At 47.1% G+C, this 22,365-nt stretch overlaps 1 protein-coding gene across 11 annotated transcripts in view; it reads right to left on the minus strand.

Moving 5' to 3' along the window:
• HNRNPA2B1 (heterogeneous nuclear ribonucleoprotein A2/B1) overlaps positions 1-22,365 on the minus strand; it is a 131,458-nt gene that overhangs the window by 43,588 nt on the left and 65,505 nt on the right. For 7 of the 11 annotated variants that reach the window (XM_029589146.1, XM_029589142.1, XM_029589141.1 and 4 more), the window contains exons 7-9: positions 5,689-5,754; positions 4,256-4,372; positions 3,675-3,791 (exon numbers count right to left, since the gene is read on the minus strand). In XM_029589146.1, coding sequence (XP_029445006.1) covers positions 3,675-3,791; positions 4,256-4,372; positions 5,689-5,754 — 300 coding nt within the window. The remainder of the gene's footprint in view (positions 1-3,674; positions 3,792-4,255; positions 4,373-5,688; positions 5,755-22,365) is intronic. The other 4 variants (XM_029589147.1, XM_029589150.1, XM_029589143.1 and 1 more) reach the window with 3 other exon arrangements.

Raw genomic sequence — 22,365 nt, forward strand, 5'->3', positions numbered from 1 at the left:
ACACCCTCGGCGCGGTGGCCAACCCGAAGGGGAGGGCGCAAAACTGGTAGTGGTCTCCCATCACCATGAACCTCAAGTACCTTTGATGCCGTTCTCTTATTCCGATGTGCAGATAGGCCTCTGTCAGGTCCAAAGAAGCCAAGAATTCTCCCTTGTGGACGGCCGCAATAACAGACCGGAGGGTCTCCATCCGGAAGCGGGGCACACGCAACGCCTTGTTTACTCCTTTGAGATCCAGAATGGGTCAGAAAGTGCCCTCCTTCTTGGGCACCAGGAAGTATATGGAATACCGACCCGTCCTGAGCTGGTCCCGGGGAACCGGAACCACCGCCCCCAGAGCCTGTAGATGGGCGACCGTTTGGGCTATAGCTACCTGTTTCTCTACGGGGCCGCACGGCGATATCAGGAAGAGATCCCGGAGGGGACGTACAAAATCCAACTCGTAGCCATACCGAACCACGTCGAGGACCCATTGATCCGAAGTAATTGCGGCCCACTCCTCCCAGAACCGGGACAACCGACCTCCGATAACGGGCACGGAGGAGTGGGCCCGCGCACCTTAATTGTGCGGGCTTGATGGCAGGAAAGCCTTGGGAAGAGCCCCCGCGTATAGGCCTCCTGCCGCGAAAGGAAGAAGAAGACCAGGCCTGGGATCTTGTCGCCTGCTGCCGCTGGGGAAGGGAACCCCCTCTCCCCCCACGGAAACGCCGTTGACCCCGAAAGCGAGCCCTAGCGTTACCAAACGACCGAGGTTGCCGAGGCTTATCCTCAGGCAACTTGTAAACCTTGTTGTCACCCAGGTCCTTAATGAGCTGGTCCAGCTCCTCGCCAAACAGCAGCTTGCCCTTAAGGGGAAGGAACCTAACCTCGCCTTAGAATTGGCATCCGCCGACCAACGACGGAGCCAGAGCAACCTCCTGGCTGAAACCGCCGAGGACATAATGCGAGCCGACGTGCGCAACAAGTCATACAAGGCATCCGCTGTATAAGCGACCGCCGCTTCAACACAATTCGCCTGCTCAGCCGCGCCCAGAGGGAGCTCCTGCATGGTCAGCAGCTGCTGAACCCAGCGGAGGTTGGCCCTCTGCACAAGGCTGCTGCAAGCCGCCGCTCGGACCCCCAGTGCCGCCACGTCAAAAATGCGCTTTAATAAAACCTCAAGCTTGCGGTCTTGGAGGTCCTTCAACGCTATACCCCCTGTCACTGGGATAGTTGTATGCTTCACCACAGCCGTGACAGCCGAATCTACCGCGGGCGTCTTCAAAAGCTCCAAGGAATCCTTGGGTAAGGGATATAGCCTTTCCATGGCTCGATTCACCCGCAGGGAAGCCTCTGGGAGCTCCCATTCCTTTGAAACGATCTGTAAGACCTTGTGGTGAAAGGGAAAGGTCTGCGGGGGAGCTCTAATCCCTGCCATTGCGATATCCCCTGTAGACGTGTCCGCCTCCTGAGGCGGAGTCGTCAACTCTAGCTCCTGCAACACGTGGAGAATAAGGGAGCTTAATTCTTCTTTTCCAAACAGAGCACCTGGGGATCATCCCCAGCTACAGCCCCCGGATCGTCGGCCATCAGCAAGTCCGGAGCCCCCGGGGATTCCGGAGCGGCTCCTGTGTCCCCCAGGTCCTCAGCCCCACCCCCCCTCGGGCGGGGACCCTTGATCCCGGAGGACCCCACGTCCGGTGGACTCCCCCTTGAGACGGGGGCGGTCTTGGGAACCTTCGGGGGAGCGGGAGCCTCCGCCTCCCAGCCGGATTCTGCCTGCAAAAAGGCTTTGTGCATTAAAAGCACAAAATCGGAAGAAAATGGCACTGACCGTTTTAGATTTTTCTTCGGACCATCCGATGAAGGGGGGCCGCGAGGAGACCCCGAATCGGCCTGGGAGCACGGGCTCTGTGCCTCAGGAGAGGGAGGAGGAGAGATTTCCTCCTCCGATGCTGAGCATGCAGCCTGCCGCGTGGCCAAGATGGCCGCCGCACTCCTCCCTGGTGGAGGAGGGGCCGGAGGACGACTGCCTGAGACGCTGCTGTGCCGCTCCGGAGAGAGGAGAGAAGATCGGCTGCGGGCAGCGCTCGGCCCCCCCGAGGGTCCCTCGCCCCCGGGAACACATCGGGGGCAGAGACCCCTGCGGGAGAGTTGCGCCCCCGCCTCTCCACAGGTCAGGCAGACCGAAGATCGCGGCATCAGCACCGCGAACGGAGCAGCACGAAAAAATGGCGCCAAAAACTCTCAGAGAGGAGAGCCCCACAGCAAACGCGCGCCGGGTGAGCTAGCCACCCCCTCCGGGGTCCGAGCAGGCACAGGCAGGCCGGGGTCAGGAGAAATGAGCACACTGCCTGTCCCCAACAGGACTTAAATGGCTCTGTAAGTAAAAACTTTAAACTTTAAACTTTTTTTTTTTTTTTTTTTTTTTTTAAACCCCCTTCAGGACTAAAGCCTGGAATTGGGGGGGGAGGGTGACCGGCCCACCGGTAAGCTCTCCCCCAGCCTGCGGACACACTAACCCGGGAATATCAGGAGGGTACTACCCTCCGAGCCTGCCTCACACTAATCCCTAGCTGCGCAGCGCAAGACACTCACACAGACATTCACACAGACCGACAGGCAGACAGAGGAGAGAAAGGAAGCATCCAATGATCTTGTCCCCTGTCCTACCTTACTCTTTATATTGTATTTTATTTTTTTAATTTTCCCAGGACCGTGAAAATAAAAACCGACCGGAGCAGGACCGCAGGTTATGCCTCTCAATCTGCTGGAGTCAGAGATTATACTGAAGGGTCGCAGGTGGCACACCAGTGTATATAGGGGGTGCTTTCAGTTTTCTCTCTGACTCCATCTGCTGGAGGGGAGGCATAACCCAGCTGTCTGGACTGATCCTGGTACGTACTGGGAACATCAAATTTTTGTATGGTTAACATCACAAGAGGCTATATTGTCCAGCATGAAGTCATACAGTGACATTGCATGTTTACAGTATTGGCCAGCTGACTTCAGAATATTGCAGAGGATTGTACATTCTTGCATCCTAGCCCCGTTTTAAGTAATTTTGTATGTGTTTTAAAGACCTTTTGAAAATTTAAATTTGCACATTTAAAAAAGGACACAAACCAATAATATAATTTCAAGTTTGCTTTTCCTGTAATACTCACTCATCAGCATAATAATTGGTTAAAGTTCTAATAAATTTAACTACACTCCAATCAATTTACTATGCATGGATGGTGGCCGGTACGAATTCCTACTTAAAACATTTGCCAGTTAAGAATAGGGCCTGATCTAGTATGGCTCCCCCCTTCTGCGATGGGAAAAACCCCCCCACCAAAACAGCAGTGAAGCAGGGTCTGAGAAATCTTAATTGCCTTAACTAACATCAACCTCTCCCCCCCCCCAAATTGAAAATAATCATGATAGTATACTAAAGGAAAAACTGATCCAGGAAAGAAGAATCTGAGAAAAATACAAAAGTATGCAGCTGTGATTTGGGGGTGGGGAGGGGAATGTGACAAAACTACCACAACAAGCTAATTGATATTCTGATGAAAACAGCTACATTATTGCTTTAAGCTCCACTCTTAATACCATAAAGGTGTGACTAGTTAAATGCATTAACAAACAGCCCTGTCCCTCATGTTGAATTGGCCCTAAAAAGAAAAATCATTTAACACAAAGTTAAATACCTCCATATGGTCCTCCCATATTCCTGCTGCCACCAAATCCACCTTTCATTGGGCCATAATTTGAGGCCTGCTGGTTGTAGTTACCAAAGTCATTGAAGTTTCCACCTCCATAGTTACCTATTTTACAGAAATGAACAAAACTAAGTTAACTGTGCTGGAAACAGCAACATGTTCACTATAAGGCACCAGGTCTGCAGAAATATAAAAATTTGGTTGTACAACACAAACAGGAAAATCACTTAAGGAATTTAAGTGCCACTGAAGCATTTTAGATTTCTTACACTGTACCCACATTTTATTTTATTTAAATGTTAGCTAATAAATTGGTTACAGCTTGGTGAAAAGAGTTCCACTATTGCTTGACACCATTTCCACTCAAACTGTACACTCCTTGAACTCTACTCTACTCAACTATACCTGTACGAACTTGCACAAATCATTTACTATGCCTCTATTGACTTAGTTTTGTCTCCAACTTGCTCAGTGCCATATAAATGACACTGGACACAACTAAGTCCAAAACTGACACTTCCTAGTAAAAATTTGCTGACTAAAATAAGAACTTCGCCTATACAAGTTACCTCCGCCAAAGTTGTCATAACCACCTCCGTAACCCCCACCCTGGTTTCCATATCCAGGACCTCCACCAAATCCTCCTCTTGCTCCTCCATAGCCAGGTCCACCTCCAAAACTGCCACCTATTATCAATTAAAAATAATAGGTAACTTTTTACCTAATTTAAGAAAGGTACATATCAAATTTTTTAACAGTTAAGTGAACTACTGCAGTAGCTGTCACTACATTAATACAGTATTTCAAAAGAACCATTTTTTGATAATGTCTACTCTTAGTCCAGTGTGGGCTATCTGACCTTCAATTCTGTAGCCATACCAATCCTGTTTGCCAAACAGTGACCAACAAGGTACTCATTTGTGTTGGCATATTAGTACCACCTTCTCCACGATCAATAACCCACTATGGACTTATCACCTTAACTAACCAAGAGCAACAATGCTACTTAAATCCTTTGAGACAAGATTTGTTTCCTCTGTACAGCACTAAGCTACCCTAAGAATGCCTGACCTTTCAAAGCTCATGATGCATTAAAGTGATTACAAGCTACTGTAAATTAAATACATCACAGAAAATGCAAAAAATACTGCAACAAGCTATCTGATCAATTCCTAAACTGCAGCCCCGTTGGAACCGTTAAGTGTCACATCAAAAATATAAAAACACAAAATAGCTTTTGCAATGAATTTGTTAATGACAATTACAACTTCAAACAGCGATTTTAACAAACATTTGGAATTAGTCAGATGAGATAGCGTTATTGCTGACATTTAAGTGTAGCTTACTAGTGAATTTGTCCATTCTGTGTGCTACAATCATAGAGTGTACATGTGTTAGTACAGTTTGCATATTTCCATTAGCATGATGAATTTAAAATGCTTTTGATAGTGAAGCATAACTGTTTTAACAGATTACAATAAGCCAACAAAACATATGTGCCTTCAGATCTCCCAAATTATTAAAAGATCAGGTCCAATACATTCCTAAAAATTCCACTCAAAAGATTCAGAAGCAATTCTATTTAGCCTGAAAAGTTACTAATTTTATTTTAGTCCACAAACTACTATGTTCCTGACATTTGCTGTGAACTTTAGCACTATGGAATGGAAGCAGCAGGCAAAGACCATATGCAAATGGATCCTCAGCAAAACTGTAGCAGTAATATATATTTAAAAAAAATTGAAGTACAGATGTTCTCTATTGCAGCCACCATTTCTTGCTACTCTGTACTACTTGTATATTTATTAGTTTTGCCTGCATATGTCATTAAGAAAAGAAGTAAAGAATCTCAATTTTATATATACATGAATGAGACAGGCCTTTACATGTTTCAACTATATACAAAGGTTTAAGAACATTAGATTATACAAATGTTAACACATTAAAATGGAATTCATTTTTGAGGAAAAATTTCAAATTAGAAAAAACCCTCTAAACTTACCTCCCTGTCCTCCACCATATCCATTGTACCCATCACCATATCCACGACCACTTCCGTAGTTATCTGCTGAAAATAAAATTTGTCTAATTAAACACATCCAAACTAAAATTGAAGACTGACATTTATACCAATTCAACCACAAAATCCTGAATAGCAAGTTCACTAGTGACAGATTAGTCTCATGCATGTTGGAAGAGACTGAATTCTTGCCACACATACATATTTTTATTGGCATGCACCACAGATCATAACAAATAAAACTGGCAAAGAACAAGGGTTCAGATCTGTTCCCTAGTACACCTTTCCAAACATAAGCCTGAGAACTGTGCTAAAACAATGAGGCCAACAAAGGTTTTTTCCCCTTTTTCTGGGAAAAATTTCTGGTCGATAGGTTCCAAATGTTTAATTAAAGCAAGAGTTCTTACCAATAACTGTTCACCATAGACAGCAGGATGAATTATCCATGATATGTAGGTAATGTTTGGTGGTGCCAAACATACCCTTCTCTCTTAGCACAGAGCTTTAGCTCTACTGAGCATGCATTGTCTTGTGAGTCCCTCAGTTGATTTTAGAGCCAAGTCTAGTTTAACTAGGTAGTCAACTCTCCAGGAAGGTAGACAAATTTAGTATGCTAATTCATCCTGTCTACAAAGAATGCCATTTACAGGAAGCAAACTAGCTTTTTCCAATCAACAAAGCATAGCTAAAATTAGCCATATGTGGGGAATCAAGCTGAGGGGTGCAGCATATCATTTACTGAATAAGCAACCCAGACCCCACCGTGAAAATCAGGCTACACAAAACTTGTCAAAATTTACATCATTTTCAGATAAACAATCTAGACAAATATAGAAAAAGCAGAAAAGGACCGAATGGTCCATCCAGTCTGCCCAGCAAGCTTATACTAGTTATCTGCGTGACTTGCAAGTTACCCCTTGCTTATCAGTTTCCCAAACCGTAAAAGTCAGGGCCTTCAGTTACTGTTTGAAACCCAGTTCCCTTTTCCCCTGCCGTTAAGGGGAAAAGGGAAATATTGTTAATGCTCAGAAAGCACTGAGCATTAACAGTATGTAGGCTAATTGGTTAAGGGAAGTAGCCAACAGCAAATTACCCCCATGAACTTTTCTTCATTTTCATCCTTTATTTTTAGGGAACCACAGTGTTTATCCCATGCTTCTTTGGATTTTCACTGTTTTTGTCGTCATCACCTCCTCCAGAAGGGCATTCCAGGCATCCACCCTCCTCTCCGTGAAGAAATATATTTCATGATGTTGGTTCTGAGTTGTCCTCCCTAAAGTTTCATTTCATGACCCCTAGTTCTGGGATTTCTTTCCAACAGAAGAGGGTTTATGATTATGCATTAAAACCTCTCTGGTATCTGAAAGTCTGTATCATATCTCCTCTGCATTTCCTCTTCCAGGGTATACATATTCAGATCCTTCAGACTTTCCTCATATGTTTTCTGATACAGACCCACACACCATTTTGGTTGCTCTTCTCTGGACCACCTTTATCCTGTCTTTATCCCCCTTCAGATACGTCTCCAGAACTGAACAAAGTATTCCAAATGAGGCCTCACCAAGGATTTGTACAAGGGGATTAGCACCTCCTTTTTCTTACTGGTTATTCCCTTCTATGCAGCCCAGCATTCTTTTGGCTTTAGCTAATCGCCTTCTCACATTGTTTTGCCATTTTAAGATCTCTCTCCTGGTCCGTGTATATCAGTCTTACATCCATCACATATGGCTTTTTTGGCTTACTGCTCCTTGGATGCATGACTCTGCACTTTTTGGCATTAAATTCCAGTTGCCAAATCTTCGACCACTCCCTTCCATCTTTTTTACATCACTTCATTCTCTACTCCTTCAGGTGCATTCAATCTATTGCAGATCTTAATATCTGCAGATAGAAGGTAAAATTTACCTTCTCTCTCTTCTGCAATGTCACTAAGATATTGAACAAAACCAGTTACAACACCGATCCATTTGGCACTCCATTTAACACTTTTCTCTTTTGAGTAGGTTCCATTTACCATTACACTCTGTCTCCTATTAGTCAACCACTTTGTAATCCATGCTACCACCTTGGCACTCTCCTAAATTTCTCATTTTATTTGTTAGCCTATGTGGGACTGTATCAAAAGTTTTGCTGAAATCTAAGTAGATCACATCTAGTGCTCTACCTTGATCCAATTCTCTGGTTACCATCATAGATTTGTCGGACAGGACCTGCGCCTGGTGAATCCATGCTGCCTCGGGTCCAACAACCCACCAGATTGTAAATAGTTCACTATCCTTTCCTTTAGCAGGGTTTCCATTAGTTTTCCCACCACAAAGATGATGCTAACTGGCTTATAGTTTCCAGCCTCCTCTGCTACCACTTTTGTGAAGTGGGACCACAACTGTTCTTCTCCAATCCCGTGGCACCACTCCCATTTCCAGGGATCTATTGAATAGATCCTTCAACAGGCCTGCCAGCACATCTGAGCTCTCAGTATCCTGGGATGTCTCATATCCAGCCCCATAGCCTTCTCCACATTGGTGGCCTAGCTACTCCCATATGTTCTCTTCTGTAAAATGAAGTTGTGTCTAACTCCATCCCCATCTATGATCTTGTTAATCAGCAATGGGCCTTCTCCAGGGTCTTTAGTGAATACCGAATTTATTTAATATTTGTCATCTCTTTGTTAATCTCCACATATTGCTTCTTGTCACCTTCCAATTTCACTATACCACGTCTGATCTCCCTTTTTACACATCTGAAAAATGTTTAGTCTCCTCACTTTACCTCTTTTGCTTTCCTTAGTCTCCTAGTTTTAACAGATAGTATTTCTGCGTTCCTAATTTTGGGATCCTTTATACTTCTGGAACACCATTTTTCCCTTTATTTTTTCAGCCACTTCCTTAGAGAACCAGATCGATTTCTTTTTCCTCGTACTCATTTACTTTTCTAACATACGGAGTTGTTGCCTTTGTAAAAGCTCCTTTTAACTAGGCCCACTGTACCACCTTACTCATTTTCTCCCAGCTTTTAAGTTCTTCGTCCAGGTACATCCCCATTTTGACAGTATTTTTGAAATTCAAAACTCAGGTCTTCGTGCGTCTATATATCTTATTTGCAAAATCAAACCATACCATCTGATGATCACTGGTGCTCAGGTGAGATCCTACCACCATTAAAAAGCACTAGATCAAGTATCACACTCTCTCTATTTCTTGTAGAATTTGCAGGAAAGCAAAATTGCTTACCTTGTAATAGGTGTTATCCCAGGACAGCAGGATGTAGTCCTCACATATGGGTGACGTCAGTAACGGAGCCCTAGTGCGGGAAAACTTCTGTCAAAGTTTCTAGAACTTTTGACTGGCAGCCTGAGGCTACTGGGTATGCTCAGCATGCCATGATATTCTCTGCCACAGGGGTCTCACTTCAGTCTTGTATGTAGCAATAAGCAGGAGCAAAAATAAGAGTAGAAAAATAGGAAGGCCCAACTCCGCGGGGTGGCGGGTGGGTTCCGTGAGGACTACATCCTGCTGTCCTGGGATAACACCTATTACAAGGTAAGCAATTTTGCTTTATCCCAGGACAAGCAGGATGCTAGTCCTCACATATGGGTGATTAGCAAGCTAGAGGCTGAGTCATTGTCCATGCAGGTAACCGGAATGCCTTGTCGAAGAATGAGTCAGCCGAAGATCACAGCAGATTGGATGTAGAAGGAGTTGGGATTAAACTGGAAACAAGTTCTTTAAGACAGATTGCCCATAGGCTGAATCTTGTCGTCCTTCTTTGTCCAAACAGTAATGAGCTGCAAAGGTGTGAAGGGAACTCCATGTTGCTGCTTTACAGATGTCAAGAATTGGCACTGAACGATAATGTGCTACTGAGGTTGACATTGCTCTTACTGAATGTGCCTTTACTCGTCCTTGGAGAGGAAGGCCTGCAGATTCATAGCAAAACTGTATACAATTTGCTAGCCAACTGGATAGAGTATGCTTACCCACTGCTTTACCTGGTTTGTTTGGATCATAAGATACAAAGAGCTGAGTGGATTTTCTGTGAACTGCAGTTCGGTTTAAATAAAAAGATAGAGCACGTTTACAGTCCAAAGTATGCAAGGCCGCTTCTCCTTGGTGAGAGTGAGGTCTTGGAAAAAATGTGGGTAAAACTATAGATTGATTCAAGTGGAATTCAGTGACCACCTTGGGAAGGAATTTTGGATGTGTACGGAGGACTACTTTGTCAAGGAAAAATCTTGTGTAGGGCGCGTACGTGACCAGAGCTTGTAATTCACTAACTCTTCTAGCCGATGTAATGGCTATGAGGAAGACAGTCTTCCATGTGAGGAATTTCATGTCACAGGAGGCTATGGGTTCGAAAGGGGAACGCATAAGACTTGTTAAGACCAGATTCAAGTCCCATTGTACGACTGGAGGTCGAATTGGTGGTTTGAGTTGAGTTAAACCTCTCATAAATCTGCTGATGAGAGGTTGAGTAGAAATTGGTGCATCTCCTACTTTATTATGGTAAGCTGAGATTGCACTTAAATGAACTCTTACGGATGAAGTCTGAAGACCAGAGTCTGAAAGATGGTATAAGTAGTCTAGTAGTGAAGGAATGGTGCAAGTAAAAGGATCCATGCTGTTTTGCTTGCACCAGTAGGTGAATCTTTTCCATTTGGAAGCGTAATTCTTTCTTGTGGAAGGTTTACGTGAAGCTATGAGTACTTGAGATATATGGGATGAAAGATTGAGAGGTTGTAAAATCAAGCTTTCAACATCCATGCCGTCAGGGACAGGGATTGAAGGTTGGGATGTCGTAACCGACCCTGATCCTGAGTGATGAGAGTGGGCGCTATGCCCAGTCGAATTGGATCCCTGACAGAGATCCAACAGTGTGGGGAACCATACTTGTCGAGGCCAATACGGGGCTATGAGTATCATGGTACCTTTGTCCTGTTGTAGCTTCACAAGAGTTTTGGTTATGAGCGGTATCGGAGGATACGCGTATAGTAGGCCTGAGTTCCAAGGCTGAGCAAAGGCGTCCTTGGCTGGTTGGTTCTTTTGTATGCGGAGAGAACAGAACTTGTCCACTTTGTGATTGAGATGTGACGCAAAAAGGTCTATCGTTGGATGTCCCCAACGTTGGAATATTCTGGTCGCTACTGCAGGATCCAGGGACCACTCGTGTGGTTGGAATTGACGACTGAGTCGATCCGCCACTACGTTGTGTATGCCTGCCAGATAAGTGGCCCGTAGGAACATTGAGTGATTCAGTGCCCAGCCCCAAATCTGTGCAGCTTCTTGACAAAGGAGATACGAGCCCGTACCTCCTTGTTTGTTGATGTACCACATGGCAACTGTATTGTCTGTTTGAATCAGAATAGTCTTGTGTGAAAGACAGTCCTTGAACGCATGTAGGGCATAACGTATAGCTCGAAGTTCCAGAAAATTGATTTGATATGTTGCTTCGAGGTTTGTCCACGTTCCTTGAGTTTGGAGACTGTCTATGTGAGCTCCCCAACCCAAGGTGGATGCATCTGTAGTCAAAGTGATTTGTGGAACTGGTTGTTGGAAGGGTAAGCCCTTGCGCAAGTTGTTCGTGTTGATCCACCAATGGAGCGAAGAGCGCAGTTGGTGGGTTACCTGAATTGGAGAATGTAGTGGTTGAATGGCTTGGATCCATTGTGACCGTAATGTCCATTGGGTTACTCTCATGGCTAGTCTTGCCATGGGAGTTACATGAACTGTTGAGGCCATGTGTCCTAACAGGATTAGAATACGATGAGCTGTTGTGTGCGTGCTTGAGAGCATCGAGCGTGCTAGGACGGCTAATGTTTCTGCTCGATCCTTGGGTAGAAATGCTTTTGAAAGGATGGTGTTTAACTCTGCTCCTATGAATTGGAGCAAGTGAGACGGTATGAGGTGGGACTTTTGATAATTTATGAGAAATCCCATGGCGTGAAGTAGAGCAATGGTTTGATTGAGAGAATTGATTGCTCCCTGTTGAGACTGACTTCTGATGAGCCAATCGTCTAGATATGGGAAGACATGCACACCTTGTTTGTGCAAGTGTGCTGCTACTACTGCCAGGCATTTTGTGAATACTCTGGGAGCAGAGGCAAGTCCGAACGGCAGAACTCTGTATTGAAAATGTTGATGACCCACCATGAAGCGCAGGTACTTGCGATGAGGAGGGAATATTGGAATGTGAGCATAAGCGTCTTGAAGATCCAGAGAACAAAGCCAATCTTCCTTTTGAAGGAGTGGAAGCATGGTACCTAGGGATACCATTCTGAATTTTTCCTTCTTTAGAAATTTGTTTAGATTTCGGAGGTCTAGGATGGGTCGTAAGCCTCCTGATTTCTTTGGAATGAGGAAATATCGGGAGTAGAATCCTCTGCCCTGCTGAGACTGGGGCACTGGTTCTATGGCCCTGGATTTCAGAAGGGTGGATAATTCTATTTGAAGTTGAGGGATGTGATTTCTGCTGAGAGGAATCACGGGTGCTTGAAGCTCTGTAGGTACTGTAAGAAAGTCGAGCTTGTAGCCGTGGAGTATAATGGAAAGAACCCATAGATCTGTTGTTATGGTGTTCCAAATGCTGTAGAAGTGGGATAATCTGCCTCCCACTGGGAAGTGGGGGTGAGGATTTAGAGATTGGCTGGGTTCTCTGGAGATGTTTTCAAAAACCAGCTGTAGGACCTGTTTGAGCAGGGGGTGCAGGTCTGGATGCTCTTTGTTGGCGAGGTTGTGGCCTGTTCTGGGATCTTGGTTGGCGAGGCCTTGTAGCCGGTGGATAGTATCTTTTAGGCCGGTAATAGGGCCTACGTATATCCCTTCGCTGGGTACGACGTACAGCGTGGGTAGCGGTATGGAAGATAATTGCCTCAAGGTCTCCGTATGCTCTTTAAGCTGAGAGACTGCTTCCTGAACCTTAGTGCCAAACAAGTTATCCCCCGTGCAGGGAAGGTCTACTAATTTTTCTTGGACCTCTGCCCTGAGGTCTGATGCTTTTAACCAGGCCCATCTACGAGCACTTATGCCAGAAGCTGCTACTCTTGAGGCAGTCTCAAAAGAGTCATAGGCAGCCCTCACTTCATGTTTACCAGCTTCAAAGGCTTTTTGGATCAGATGTTGTGCTGGTTCTCTGAATTCTTGGGGCAAAGATGGTATGAATTCCTCCATCTGCTTCCAGAGGTTCCTTTGGTACTGTGTAATGTACAATTGGTAGGCTGCAATCTTAGAATTCAGGATTGCACCTTGAAAAACTTTTCTTCCCAATGTATCCAGGAACCTGTTATCTTTCCCTGGAGGATTAGAGGAGTGCACCCTGGATCTTTTTGCTTTTTTCTGTGCTGATTCTACGACCACAGAAGAATGCGGTAGCTGGGATTTCTGGAATCCCGGTGCAGGTTGGACTAAATAGGTGGAGTCCATTCTTTTATTGATGGGAAGAACTGAACAGGGATGTTCCCACATTCTTTGTTGAAGTAGAATATCATGGATAGGTATTGCCATGACTTGCTTGGGGGGGGGATCTACAAATTGTAGTACCTCAAGAGTCTGGTGACGGAGATCCTGATCAGATTGTAATTTGAATGGTATAGAGTCGGCCATCTCCTGGAGAAAAGAGGAGAAAGTAAGGTCTTCTGGTGGAGATTGCTTTCTTGGTTGAGGCGGAGACGGTTCAGACATAAAGGTTTCTGATGTGTCAGATTGTGTGTCACTCCAGGTATCATATTCTGGAATATGAGGACTTAGTTTTGTAGGTGGATGTGGAGGAGGCACACCAGAAGGTCCTGGAATGGGTTCTTGTGAAGAATCCTCCTCTTCCACCGGGTTTGAAGGTAGAGAATCTAGAAGGTCCTGATATTTCTTTTGAAGTATCGAATATAATCTTGATTCAGATGATGGTTCCTCTATAGAGGAAAAAGGCATCGTGGATTTAGCTTTTGTCATCGTTGGAACCGATGTCTTGTTTCTCGATGACTGTTCCGTAACCATGGAGGGTGTATACGGCGATGCTTGACGAAATTGAGCAGGAAGCATCGACGGCGTACTGGTTGAAAGTGAGGGCATCGAGGTGAATGTCGTCATTCGCACTGGAGGAAGGAACGAGTCCGGAATCCGGATGGAGCCTTGCAGTGCTAAGTTTGATGTAGACACGGCAGGGAGTGGAATAGATCCAGTCTGAAATTTTGAATAAACCTCCATCGTTAATGGAATCGGTAGCATCGGGACGGTGCCCGGCATCGGGGCAGCGCCCGGCATCGGGAGAAGTCCCGGAATCACTGGCAGTATCGATGGAAGAGACTTCGGTACTGATTGTACCAGCATCGGTGAAGTCGATATTACAGGAGATGTCACCGGCATCGGCTGAGGTGCCGGTAGTTGATCCTTAATCGCTTGTAAAACTGCCTCTTTTATGTAGGCTGCGATATCCTGTGGCATCGATGAAGGCGGTACCATCGATGGAAGTGTCGATCCTTCCGCTGGAAGTGACGTCGGAGTAGGCCCTTCAGGCACCGAGGGTATAGTAATTTTAGGCCGTTTTGGGAACGGTTCTCCTCGGTCAAGTGCCGACGGTGAGGTTGGGGCGTGCTTGTGGCGATGCTTGTGCTTAGGTCGGACGTCTACTGCCGAGCGTATCGACGATGTCGACGGGGTAGGGGAGGATTTATCTCCGGAACCGTCATTTCGGCGTCTTTTTAACAGTACCTTTTTCGATACTCCAGATGGTGAAGATTTCGAAGAAGTTGCCGGAGAAGGAGTCAGTTGTAAGCTGAATAGTTGCTGGATCTTCTCCTGGCGGAGTTTACGGCCTTTTGGCGTCATTTCTTGACATTTTTCACACGATGAAATGTCATGTTTATCTCCGAGACAGCGAACGCAGTCTTCGTGCGGATCAGTAATCGACATTGTGCGGTTGCACTTTGGGCATTTTTTGAACCCTGAAGACATCCTTTCTTCGACGGCTGTCGATGAAAGGAATTGAAAAAAAAAAAAAGATTTTCTCTTTTTTTTTTTTTTTTTTTTTTTTTGAAAAATCGAATTAATTCACCAGCCGGTGATGAGAAAAGTTTTATTGAGACCCCTAATGGAGAATAATAGTAATACTGAGGTAACTCAGAGGGCTCCGATGTCCGTGCTGCTATCCAGCGGCGCGGAAAAAAGAAGACTGAAGTGAGACCCCTGTGGCAGAGAATATCATGGCATGCTGAGCATGCCCAGTAGCCTCAGGCTGCCAGTCAAAAGTTCTAGAAACTTTGACAGAAGTTTTCCCGCACTAGGGCTCCGTTACTGACGTCACCCATATGTGAGGACTAGCATCCTGCTTGTCCTGGGATAATACTCAAATCCACATCTGACAGGATTAAAATCTCCAACAAGCAACACCCTTCTTTCTCTCCTTTTGGATGACTCATGAGTTCTCTGTCCAGTTCTTCTGTTTTGAGTTAGCGTTGGGAGGAGGCTGCTGCTGCCGCGAGTTCCCGGGGTGGGGGAGAGAGAGAGTGAATGAGCGAGCAAACACAGCTTGCTCGCTCATTCACTCTCTCTCTCCCCGGGAACTCGCGGCAGCAGCAGCCTCCTCCCAACGCTAACCTCCTTCATTTTCAGCCCTCGCGGAGGCGGAGTCCCATCGGCCGCGGCTGAACCTCTTCATTTTCCTCCGAGCCGCCCTGCAGTCTTCTTTTCTTCGGGCCGATGCCGAGAGCACTAGCGTGGCCTCTTCTTGCCGCGCAGGCACCCGATACTCTCCACTTCCTCTTCCGGGCCGCAGGGGGGGGGGGGGGGGGGGGGGAGGCGGGAAGAAGAGAGCACGCCGGTGCCGCTGACTCCAGCAGTCCTGCCGCGTTCCGCCCGGGCTGACAGCATTTTAAGCCCGGGCGGAGGAGGACCGGGGAGCAGCTGGGTCAGCGGGAAAGTGTGGCCACACTTGTCTGCGAGCCAGATGCAGCCCTCAAAAGAGCCATATCTGGCTCGCAAGCCATGGGTTCCCGACCCCTGCACTAGGCAAAAGACTTTGGAGGTCCTTCAGTTTGTGGATCCTCCTAAAGAAATACTAGCTATTCCAGTGCACGAAGTCCTGCAAGAGCTAATGTACCGGATGTGGGAGCACCCTGGCTGTGGCAGCAGTTAACAAAAGAGCTGATGCCACATATCTCGTCCAACCCATTCCAGGGTTTCAAAAATCTCAGCTGCCACACCAATCTGTAGTGGTTGAATCAGCCCAGAAAAAGGCTAAGAGGCTGAAACAACATGCTTCCACACCTCCAGGCAAAGACAGTCGTTTCCTAGACAGTTTAGGAAGAAAGATCTTCCAAGGACAACAGAGCAAATGGGATCTGGCATATCCAGGTGTAGGCCTTGCTTTAGTAACCTTGATGGGGACACTGCCCTAGAAATTGGCAGAGGTAAATGAAGTAGCCCCTGTTATCCCTGAAAATCTTCCTAAAATTGTATGGAAGGAACTTGCGATTTAGCGAAGAGGTGCACTGAAGTGCCTCAGTCTAATGTGGACAATGTGGAACAATCTGATAAACAAGGCATCAAGAGAGGATCAGCGAGGCCACAGTAGCAGTCTCTCTGATTTTGATCCTAGGCACCAGTAACAGATGTTATGTCCATCTGTAATGAATGTTGTCCTATTGCACACAGTCTTGGAAGCTACTAATGGGTGGGCTTCTTTGTGCCAGACATCTTGAAGATTTTTTTTTTAAATAGCACTGAAAAGTGCCATCTGAGAGAGACTGCCAAGGCAGCATAGCAATAGAAAAAATGGAAAAGAATGAAGATATCAAAGAAAAACAGATGTACATATCCGTGCTGATGTGTGGACAAAGAGGGGCTTATGACGCAACTCCAATACATGCTCTGAGCAAAAGCTCTATGAGAAGAAGGGCCTGTTCTGGCACTGTTGGATGACATTGCCCACCTGTCATGGCTAATTCAACCCTGCTCGGGAATGGAGAAAAGATAGAAACTAGCAATTTATTTCTGTATTTACATAAATAGGCCATAAGAATAAAGTTCTTAAAAACAAAAATGTAATAAAGTTGGATGCCCTGGGCAACTCCATGAATATCTATTACAGGTAATTGTATATATCTTTGGGGGAAGATAAACAAGGTTTTGCACACTTTCCATCAGAGCATGTCAAAATGATCAAGAAGCAGAAGAAAATTATTCCTTACCCGCTAATTTTCGTTCCTGTAGTACCATGGATCAGTCCAGACGGTGGGTTATGTCCCCCGTCCAACAGATGGAGTCAGAACAAAAAGCTCGGGGGAAGGTCCTATATAACCTCACCTCCCCAGCCTCACTCTTCAGTAACCCAACTAGCAAAGCCAAGAAGAAAGAGACGGAGGGATCAAGTAAATAAACGCCCTTGAGGCAACGTGAACAAAAGTCATAACTTTAGAACAACTACCCCCCAGAGGGAACTTGTACAACTCGAACGGAAGAATAGACATGCCCTGGAGCTCCAGGGTGCTCAGAGGAGAATGGAAAAAAGACAGTCGAGCAGAGGCGGACCCCACACAAACCAGCAAACAAAAACCGGGAGGGTGTCTGGACTGATCCATGGTAATACAGGAACGAAAATTAGCGGGTAAGGAATAATTCTTTTCCCTGTACGTACCAGATCAGTCCAGACGGTGGGATGTACCGAAGCTTCCCTACTCCGGGTGGGCCAAAGACAGCCCTGCTCGAATGACGCTATCCCTGAAGGACCCAAAAACTGGAGCCCTCACATCCAAATAATAGTGCCTTGCAAAAGTATGGAGCGACTTCCAAGTAGCCGCCTTGCAAATCTCCTGCACCAAAACAGACGTGCTTTCCGCCCAAGACGTCACCTGAGAACGAAGAGAGTGTGCCTTGACCCCCCAGTGGCGGTGGCCAACCAGCCCCCAGATAGGCGGAGGAAATCGCTCCCTTCAGCCATCTGGCGATGGTGGCCTTGGACACCATATGCCCCTTCCTGGGACCGGACCAGAGAACAAACAGGTGATCCGACAGCCGGAAATCATTAGTGGCCTCCAAATAGTGCCGCAAACATCGCTTGACATCCAAATTGCAAAGTTCCCGAGAGTCTGCAGAGGAAAAAGGAAGGCAATTCCACAGATTGACATGAAAAACTGAAACTACCTTAGGGAGAAGAGAGGGGACCGTGTGCAAGGAAACTCCTTCCTCTGTGAAACGGAGATATGTCTCTCGACAGGACAACGCCTGAAGTTCGGAAATGCGCCACGCAGAGCTAACCGCTACCAGGAAAAGTGTCTTGAAGGTAAGATCCTTGAGGGTGGCAGCCCGGATAGGCTTGAAAGGTGGCCTGCAGAGCGCTTGGAGTACCAGATTGAGACTCCAAGGACAAGGTGGTCTAGAAGGAGGCCTCAGATGCCGGACCCCCTTGAGGAAGCGCAGTATATCCGGATGGGAGGAGAGTAAAGAATCCTTCCCGTTATGAAGGAAGGCACCCAAGGCCGCCACCTGGATCCTGAGGGAGTTATACGCGAGGCCCATGTCAAGTCCATCCTGTAGAAAGGAGAGAATCTGCGCCACCGAGACGCTAGTCGGAAGAATGGAACGCGACCCGCACCAAATCTCGAAAACCTTCCACACCCGCACATAGGTGACAGATGTGGAAGTCTTACGCGCCCACAAGAGAGTCAAAATTACTGCCTTCGGATAGGGATTGGCGCCCGCCCCTGGGCCCTCCCGGCCGGGCCTACGTCCACGAAAGGACCGGTTCCAAGTATGAGAACGAGACTAAGGAGCCCGGGGTGGCTGCTGCTGCCTGATCGACCGAGGTCGGTGCTGGGTCCGGGACCGATTCCTGGAGGAACTGAACGACCGTGTGGATAGAGGCCTATCCTCCGGGAGCTTGTGCACCGAATTCTCATTGAGCGACTTGATGATCTGGTCCAGGTCTTCCCCAAAGAGGAACTTGCCCTTGAATGGAAGTGACCCCAACAGAGTCTTAGATGAGGCATTCGCTGACCAGTTGCGGAGCCACAGAAGGAGACAGGCCAAGACCGCTGCCACCACCGAACGAGCCAGAACCCGGAGGAGATCATATAGGGCAGCCGCCACTGCCTCCAATCTGTCCACCTGCTGCGCCTCGGCAGTCGGTAGCTCCTGCGAAGTGAGAAGTTGCTGCACCCAACGTAGTCCCGCGCGCTGTGCCAATGAAGTACAAATGGCCGCTCTGAGCCCAAAAGCGGAAACCTCGAAGACTCAAGATAGACTTCCAGCTTCCAGTCCTGCAGATCCTTCAGCGCTGTGCCGCCCGTGACTGGAATGGTGGTGCGCTTCGTGACAGTCGAGACTGCTGAATCCATGGCCGGAACCTTTAGCAGCTCCAGGAACTCCGCAGGAAGAGGATAGAGTTTCTCCATCGCCCTGCTGACCCTGAGGGTGGCCTCCGGTGCGTCCCACTCCCTGGAGATCAATTGTAAAAAGGTGGGATGCGTCGGAAAAGCCTTAGGCATGGGCCGGAGGCCCGTCAAAAGGGGATCCCCCTTCCTGACCTTTGGATCAGGTGTGAACGGCTCTGGCGGAGCATCGATGTCCATCTCCTGCAGGATGTGGAGAATAAGATCATCCAGTTCGTCCGCCTGAAAAATGCGGAGGGACCCTCGGGTTGTCACCCTCAGCCTGGGCCGCCAGGGTGGGGTCATCCCTGGATGGATCCGGGAGGGGATCCCTCCCCGGCACTGTGTGTGTTCCTTGCGCTGGCACCAAGGGATCCGGCTGCTCCCTGGATGGTTGGGCACTGCCCTGAGAGGGGGGAGCCCCCCCCCCCCCAGGGAAAAGGCTGCACGTGCCACCTTTGAGGGAGGAGGCCCCATGGAAATTCCCAGGGGTAGGCTGTTGCTCTGAAGAAACGCCCGGTGCATCAGCACCACAAATTCCGGCGAAAACGAGGGAATCCCCTGGGGGGAGCCAATCGGAACCTCCCCAACCGAAAGGCTCTGCTCCTGTTCTTCAAACGGCGCTAAAACCAGAGGCGCCGCCGCTACCAGGTCCCCTGCTTCAAGATCTGACATTTCCTCCTCCTCTGAAAACAAGATGGCCACCGTTCCTGCGCTCAGCAGGAACAGGGCCTGACGCTTGTGAGCCGCGCGATCCTCCTTGCGGGCTCCTGTGCCGTCTCCCGGGCTAAGGCTGCCTTCTCCCTTGGGGAGGCAGCTCATGCAGAGCCCTTCCCGCGAGAGCCGGTTCCCCTGCTGGCCACAGGCTGAACAGGCTGCAGCATGAGCCATCACGAGGCCTGCAGGAGAGGCAGGAGCCGGACAGTGGTGAAAACCCCGGCTTAAAACTGATCCAACGCGCGGATCACCGCCCCCACCAACCAGGAGGAGCTGCTGGGGAATTGACCCTACCAGCGGCTAGCGGCCCCGGGGAATGGAACGTCACGGGGCGGCACGAAGAACAGCGGGGGGATCCCAAGTGATGGTAAGAACAATTAGAAAAAGAAAGAAATGCAAAACCAACCCACTTACCACTTGGCAGCTCAAAAGTGAGAAAGAGAAAAAGAGGACAGGAGGAAGGAGACGAGAGACCTGTCAACAAGTTCCTCCTGCTCCCCCCACTAACAAATCCTTTGATTCAAACTTTTTTTTTTTTTAAATAAACTTGATCCCTCAAAGATAGAACACGAAGCCTAGAAAAGAACAAACTAAGCTGCTGTGCTGGGGAGTGCCCTGCTCACATCTGCTGGAGTCAGAAGATACTGAAGAGTGAGGCTGGGGAGGTGAAGTTATATAGGACCTCCCCCCGAGCTTTTTGTTCTGACTCCATCTGCTGGACGGGGGACATAACCCACCGTCTGGACTGATCCTGGTACGTACAGGGAATAGCCATTTCCCAACAAAAAGAAAAAAAAAAGTTTCCTCAAATACCAGAAATCTTAATGGAAGTGTGACTGATCACAGTGACTTACATAAATTGTCAGATTATCCTTGAAAGAAAAAATAGTACATTTATTGGCTACATTAGGGGCAAATATGAAAAGCTTACCCCCCCCCCCCCAACAAACCCACACTTAACATTGGGACTAAATGCCTAGTCTATAGGGAGAGGTGCATTAATGTTCACAAATTTAACAATCCAAACAAAAACATTCTTCAGTCCTGCTTGGGTGAATTCTCTCTATAAGGCAGGTAATAAATTCTAACAAACTGAACAGCATTAATAGATCAATTCTGAGCTTACAAGCAAACAAAGCACAATTTGTAAACTGCATGTAGAGTGGATGACAGTTTGGCATTCACCAACTTCTAGCTGATGTCACTGCTACAAGGAACAGTATTTTCCATGTCAAAAAATTAACAAAAGCTGATTCCAATGGCTCAAAGTTGATAAAGGATCTCATTCAAGTTCCACGGAATCTAGAAAACAGGTGCAAAGTGTTCTGTTGGTACCACCGGAACATCTGTTCCATGTGAAGGCATAAATATTCTTCTAGTTGATGATTTTCTAGGCAAGACGTGTTTATAGTATCTACAGGCAAACCAAGATCCGCAATCATTGACATAGATACCCTGTGTGAGGATGTATGTGTGAGAGAAAGGGAGCTTGAGAGGGTGCGTATGCAAGAAGGACCCTTTGAGGGGGATGTGTGAGAGTGAGGGAGCCTATATGTTTAGAAAGAGGAAGCACGTATGTGAGAGAGGGCGGGACAGAGGGAATCTATGTGAGAGGCAGTACTGAGAACGGGGTCAAATTCTGTGACTGGCGATAAGAGTGGAAAGGGTAGAACCTAGAGGTGGAGGGGAGAGATACTGGCAGGTGGAAGAGTTGGGGCCTGAGAGGGTAAAGTGGCCAGGGGAGTAGCAAGAGCAAGTGGAAGGGACACTTACAGTGACTTTCTAGGGAAATTCTGCTCATAAGAACTTGCCATGCTGGGTCAGACCAAGGGTCCATCAAGCCCAGCATCCTGTTTCCAACAGAAGCCAAACCAGGCCACAAGAACCTGGCAATTATCCAAAACACTAAGAAGATCCCATGCTACCGATGCAATTAATAGCAGTGGCTATTCCGTGAGTAAACTTGATTAATAGCCGTTAATGGACTTCTCCTCCAAGAACTTATCCAAACCTTTTTTGAACCCAGCTACACTAACTGCACTAACCTCATCCTCTGGCAACAAATTCCAGCGCTTTATTGTGCGTTGAGTGAAAAATAATTTTCTCCGATTAGTCTTAAAATGTGCTACTTGCTAACTTCATGGAATGCCCCCTAGTCCTTCTATTATTCGAAAGTGTAAATAACCGATTCACATCTACTCGTTCAAAACCTCTCATGATCTTAAAGACCTCTATCATCTCCCCTTCAGCCAGCATTTCTCCAAGCTGAACAGCCCTAACCTCTTCAGCCTTTCCTCATAGGGGAGCTGTTCCATTCCCTTTATCATTTTGGTTGCCCTTCTCTGTACCTTCTCCATCGCAACTATATCTTTTATGAGATGCGGCGACCAGAATTGTAACAGTATTCAAGGTGTGGTCTCACCATGGAGCGATATAGAGGCATTATGACATTTTCTGTTTTATTAACCATTCCCTTCCTAATAATGCCTAACTACCGTGTATCCCCGAAAATAAGACATCCCCCAAAAATAAGAACTAGTAGAGATTTTGCCGAATTCTTAAATATAAGACCTCCCCCGAAAGTAAGGCAT

This window comes from Rhinatrema bivittatum, chromosome 2 (genome assembly GCF_901001135.1).
Source record: "Rhinatrema bivittatum chromosome 2, aRhiBiv1.1, whole genome shotgun sequence".
Taxonomy (NCBI): domain Eukaryota; kingdom Metazoa; phylum Chordata; class Amphibia; order Gymnophiona; family Rhinatrematidae; genus Rhinatrema; species Rhinatrema bivittatum.